The following is a 5,485-nucleotide window of genomic DNA, read 5'->3' as shown; positions in this document are numbered from 1 at the left end:
TCGGATAAAAACATTCATCATATAAAAAAGTATTATGAAATACTCCAGAAAATATTCATATATCAAGACATCAGATTTCAAATCTAAAGGAAAATTTACGACAAAGATTTTCAACTCCCACTAAAAGAGGAATCTAAAATTCTCTTTTACCTTCAGTTAATTCTTCATATTAGGTGAAAAGCTGTAGAGGAAGCTGTTTAAAACTTTATATCATTCTCACAAATATCCTTCAACGAAACATTTCTTAAATATTAATATATTTTCAGTTCAGTTTTATACCACATTTCTCCCATGAAGAAAGAGTTTTGTCTTACCTAGGAAATCATAGCATTTTTTGCAATAATATTTTTCAGTGCACTGTTTTCTTAAAGAATATTAAATTTTCGCTAAAAAATAGTCTTTTTCTCCACTCTAAGAAAATATTACATTAACTGTGGACTTATATCTTCTGTGTATTTAATGTATATCGTGTAACTGAGCTATGTTTGAAGGTTTTTAAAGGCAGCTCATGAATGGCAGAGACAAGGGACAGTTACATTGCCCTAGCAAGCAGGATAATGGCCTAAGACTGGCCATGTGTATATATATATATATATATATATATATATATATATATATATATATATATATATATATATATATATATATATATATATATGTATATATATATATATATATATATATATATATATATATATGATCAGCGCCAAATCGCCCTCTCCACCCAGGCTAGGACCAAGGTGAGCCAGGTAATGGCTAATTATGAATCAGCCTCTAGTCCTTAGCCCCAAGGATGGTGAGGTTGCAGCCACTAAAGGAACTAACGAGTTTGAGGGGGGACTTGAACCCAAGTCTGGCGATCAGGACAATGCCCTAGAGACAGACCATATATATACATTGATCAGCGCCCAAGCCCCTCTAAACCCAAGCTAGGACCAGGGAAGGCTAGGCAATAGTTGCTGATGACTCAGAAGGCAGACTTATAGGCTTCCCCCTGCCATCCTTAGCTCACAGGGATAGTGAGGTTGAAGACAGTACTAGAAAGGCAGACCTATAGGCTCCTTCAAGCCCCAAATCCTTAGCTCACAAAGATGCTGAGGTTGAAGATGCCACTAGAAATTATCGAGCTTATGCGGGTCTCGAACACCAAACCAGCAAATCGCTAGGCAGGGACGTTCCCAATAGTCTATCACAGCCAATGATTGAAAATTATAAGCTGTTTACATATCGAGAACTAATATTTGCCATTAGCAATGAATCCCTGTATTCATTACCAATCTGATTGCAATTTTGAAAACAACAAGGAATATCCATCGATGTCTAACCAATTCATCTTTCAATTAATTGTTTTTATTTTGCCAAACATCCATTGTGCTTGCATGATTGATTTAAAGTTTTCTGGCATTAAATCAATCATTCAATCAATCAACCACAATAGATGTTTGCCAAATATTCGTGTAATATTGTGGCTCAAGGATAATTTCCACTTAAAATTAAATGTTTTTTGTTTTTGTTTGTTTTGCTCGACGTAATGTATTTTGAAAACAGCCAATGAAAATAAATCACTTGTTCCTGTCAGGAATGGTTAGTTCCAAAAATTCCCAATTGATTAGGAATAATAATTTTCTTGAAATTAATGACTTTTGACAACATCTCGAATGCTAAAACTAGTTTCAGGGAAGAATCTACGATTAAAAACTATTAAAATGTCTATAATTTCTCATTCATCTTTTGGTTTGTTTGTTAAACTTCTAAATTACCATATTCATACTTTCCACTTGGTAAGGGTAGAGGAGACTCTTTAGCTATGGTAAGCAGCTCTTCTAGGAGAAGGACACTCCACATTCAAACCATTGTTCTCCATTTTTATTATTACGGCTCATATATACTGTAGTTTATTTACTCCCTTTCCTCACTGAGAGATTTTCCCTGTTGGAGCCCTTGGGCTTGTAGCATCCTCCTTTTCCAACTAGGGTTGTAGTCCAGCTAGTATAAATAATAGAGATAATGATGTATTCTCTCTCTCTCTCTCTCTCACTCTCTCTCTCTCTCTCTCTCTCTCTCTCTCTCTCTCCCTGCAAGCATGGTGCTTTGACGATGTCATAGTATTAACAATAATGATAATAATATATCTCTCTCTCTCTCTCTCTCTCTCTCTCTCTCTCTCTCTCTCTCTCTCTCTCTCTCTCTCTCTCTCTCTCTCTCTCTCTCTCTCTATGCAAGCAAGGTGCTTTGACGATGCCATAATTACCCAAGCAGGAGGAATTAGGAAAATAGACAAGCAAAACCTAATTTGCATTTCATTTGAACAGGACGCCCACGTGTCCTCGCTGATACGAAGTCATCTTCCTGACCTGGTTTCCAGTCACCTGCCATGAATATTCCTCGTAGATTTTTATAACTCGTGATTAAAGGATCATTAATATATCATTAGATTTTTATGGAATATCTGTTAAAGTAATTTGCATCATTAGAATATTTTATATCTATTAAAATTGAGTATTTAGTGAATGTATGATATGTAATCGAGTGTATTTTTTTTTTTTGTATAATTATTCTTATTTTCATAATGCGCTAATTGTGTGGTTGTGCATTCTCCCTTCTGCGTCAGGGTTATCACTACTAGGTTGGTTTGTTGGTAGCCATCAGACAAAAATCTTCCACCATCACCAATCTGCACTGGTCAGGTTAGTGACGATATAGCCAAGCCACAGGTATAACTAGAAAGAGCTGCATTACCTGTTGTTGTTGTTGTTGTTGTTGTTGTTGTTGTTGTTGTTGTTGTTGTTGTTCACAAAAATCTGTTTATTGAAACATCAAGATGACCTGTGTTTCATCTCATCTCATCTCATATGTACGATATTGAAGCATTTACAAGAATCTACAGAAAATTATATATGTATATATATATATATATATATATATATATATATATATATACATATATATATATATATATATATATATATATATATATATATATATATATATATATATATATATATATATATATACATGAATTCCAAGTCGGCGTATAACTTCCTACATTTCACGCAACGCTACCAATACACCATAAGCGATCCATGACACCATAGCTACGCCAAACAGAGAAATATCTTCGCTTCCCTTCGGCTTAAATGGTGCTCCATATATTTTGCAATAGCAGATCTCCTGCAATATCTCCCTTCCTTGCACTGCCGCGTGAACCTCTCAGATATATTCCACAAATAGAAATGCGAGATCTGAGAATAATTGCACAAAACGCATCTGGATGAAGTCCTGAGGTATATATCTTTCTGCTTGGAATTTAGATCTGGGAGTTATACATCTCTCTCTCTCTCTCTCTCTCTCTCTCTCTCTCTCTCTCTCTCTCTCTCTCTCTCTCTCTCTCTTTATCCTTTTTTTTATTGTATCTCTTTATACGATTTCTGAAATATTTCAGACCTTGTTGTAATTGGTGTCTTTTTTTTTTTTGGGAGTTCGTTCACGTGGAAATAACTGGTGTCGGAATTGACTTCATTAGCTGGAACTGTGTGTGTGAGAATGGAATTTAATATCTGAGCTCTTTACTCAGGTATAAATTTTTGCAACGGTATCTTGTTGTCACTAAAAAGAAATATATATATATATATATATATATATATATATATATATATATATATATATATATATATATATATATATATATATATATATATATATACATATATATATAGATATGTATATATATTTATATATATATATATATATATATATATATATATATATATATATATATATATATATATATACTGTATATATAAAGTAGTTATATAGAGTAGTTAATTCTGAATCCACGTAATAAATGGCTTTGTTTTTTTTACTCAGGTATAAAATCCTGCAACGGCATCCATTGTCACCACAAAGAAACGTAAAGTTATATTTTAGATTAATTATTTCACCCAGCAATAATTGTTTTCAAGATGAAAATTTCTATTCCACATTTCATGAAATAACGAGAATATACAAGGGCGCAACTAGAGATATGGGGTCCCGTGTGGTCTTGGGGGTTTTAAGGAGGAGAAGGGTTGGGTTGCTGAATAAGGAGTCATGACGTCAGTTACCATGACAACAGCCAAACTGGTTCAAGGGTAAACACTGTTCGGAAGGATGCTCGTGTGGGATGTTTCTTTCAGCATAATGCAGCGCAAAATCTGGTAAAAAAAACATTACAATTCAGATCACACACTGTCATTTTTCTATTCAAATGGGATAATGACTAAAAAAGTCAAATTAACGGGTGGCTGTGTTAGAACACTGGCAACTTCTTTGGACTTAGAGCCCCTGAAGCTGTTTTGAACCAACACGTTGCAGTTTGAAGTCAGTCTTCGGCTCCCTATTAGTAATGAGAGTAACCATTCCCTTTACCCTTGTGAGAGGCAACCCAAAGCCGGTTCGCTAGAGTGGAAGAGGCAAAAATAAAAAAAGAATTAAAAAATCCATCACTTTTAGGTACAGTTTTATGCTTTCTAAGATACTATTGAGGTTAGTTTTATTTTCTGATCTTTCTTTGGAGGGACCTTTCTCTTGGAAGAGCCTCTTTTGGAGGTCCCTCTTTTGGAGGGACCCTATTTTTGAGCTGTTCCTCTCTTGGTGGACCCTTTTATGTTTGGGTCCCTCTTTTGGAGGTCTCCTCTCTTGGAGTCCCCTCTTTTGGAGGTCTCCTCTCTTGGAGTCCACTCTTCTGGAGGTCTCCTCTCTTGGAGTTCTCTCTTTTAGAGGTCTCCTCTCTTGGAGTCCCCTCTTTTGGAGGTCCCTCTTTTGGAGATCTCCTTTCTTGGAGTCCCGTCTTTTGGAGGTCCTCTCTTGGAGGTCCCCCTTTTGGAGGCACCCTCTCTTTGAGGTCATTCTTTTGAAGGGCCCCCTCTTTTGGAAGTCCTCTCTCTTGGAGGCCCCTTTTTTGGAGGCCCCGTCATTTGGAAAGACCCCTCTTTTGGAAGTCTCTCTTTTGGAGGCCCTCTTTTGGAGGCGTCCCTCCATGGGAGGCCACTCTTTTGGAGGCTCCATCTTTTAGAGGTACATCTTTTATACAGCCCCCTCTTTTAGAGGCACCCCTCCATGGGAGGCCACTCTTCTGGAGGCTTCATCTTTTAGAGGTCCATCTTTTTACGGCCCCCTCTCTTGGAGGCCCCCTTTGTTTGGAGGCCCCTTCTCTTGGAGGCCCGTAGTGGATTTTCAAACCACCCCCTACCCTACCCTCTTTACCTACTCCCCTGCAAATATAAGTTTCTTAAATGCTTCACATTTGAAAATTAATAATTGATAAGAACTTCAACTTGATAGTTGTTAAGATTAAATAACTTGCTAATTGTTTGATGGAATTAATGTAGTTAGTAAACTTCTTGGTTCAGTAGGTGTGAAATTTGCAATTACTTGAACGTTTTAATTTTATCACTGTAATACTTCCCCTTAATTGGAAGCAATAACTTTGCAGAAATGCATTGGT

At 36.1% G+C, this 5,485-nt stretch overlaps 2 protein-coding genes across 2 annotated transcripts in view; one reads left to right on the top strand and one right to left on the bottom strand.

The window, feature by feature from the left end:
* Positions 1-5,485, top strand: part of LOC137614507 (kin of IRRE-like protein 2) — a 255,251-nt gene that overhangs the window by 78,789 nt on the left and 170,977 nt on the right. The window lies entirely within an intron of this gene.
* Positions 2,689-5,046, bottom strand: LOC137614508 (nuclear transcription factor Y subunit beta-like). The gene is made up of 2 exons (XM_068344303.1): positions 4,518-5,046; positions 2,689-2,801 (listed from the first exon to the last, which is right to left on the bottom strand). The coding sequence occupies exons 1-2, from the start codon at positions 5,044-5,046 to the stop codon at positions 2,689-2,691; spliced, it is 642 nt and encodes a 213-aa protein (XP_068200404.1).

This window comes from Palaemon carinicauda, chromosome 20, assembly GCF_036898095.1.
Source record: "Palaemon carinicauda isolate YSFRI2023 chromosome 20, ASM3689809v2, whole genome shotgun sequence".
Classification (NCBI taxonomy): Eukaryota; Metazoa; Arthropoda; class Malacostraca; order Decapoda; family Palaemonidae; genus Palaemon; species Palaemon carinicauda.
Note: the sequence above shows the minus strand (reverse complement) of the source record. Positions and strands in the feature narration are given on the sequence as shown.

What these genes read in the sequence shown, in the direction of transcription:
- LOC137614508 (XM_068344303.1), bottom strand. Translation starts at nt 5,046, where the DNA reads ATGGAGCCTCCAAAAGAGTGGCCTCCCATGGAGGGACGCCTCCAAAAG. An exon ending in AAATAAAACTAACCTCAATA is followed by an intron (nt 2,802 to 4,517) that starts GTATCTTAGAAA and finishes TTCAATAAACAG; the next exon opens with ATTTTTGTGAACAACAACAA.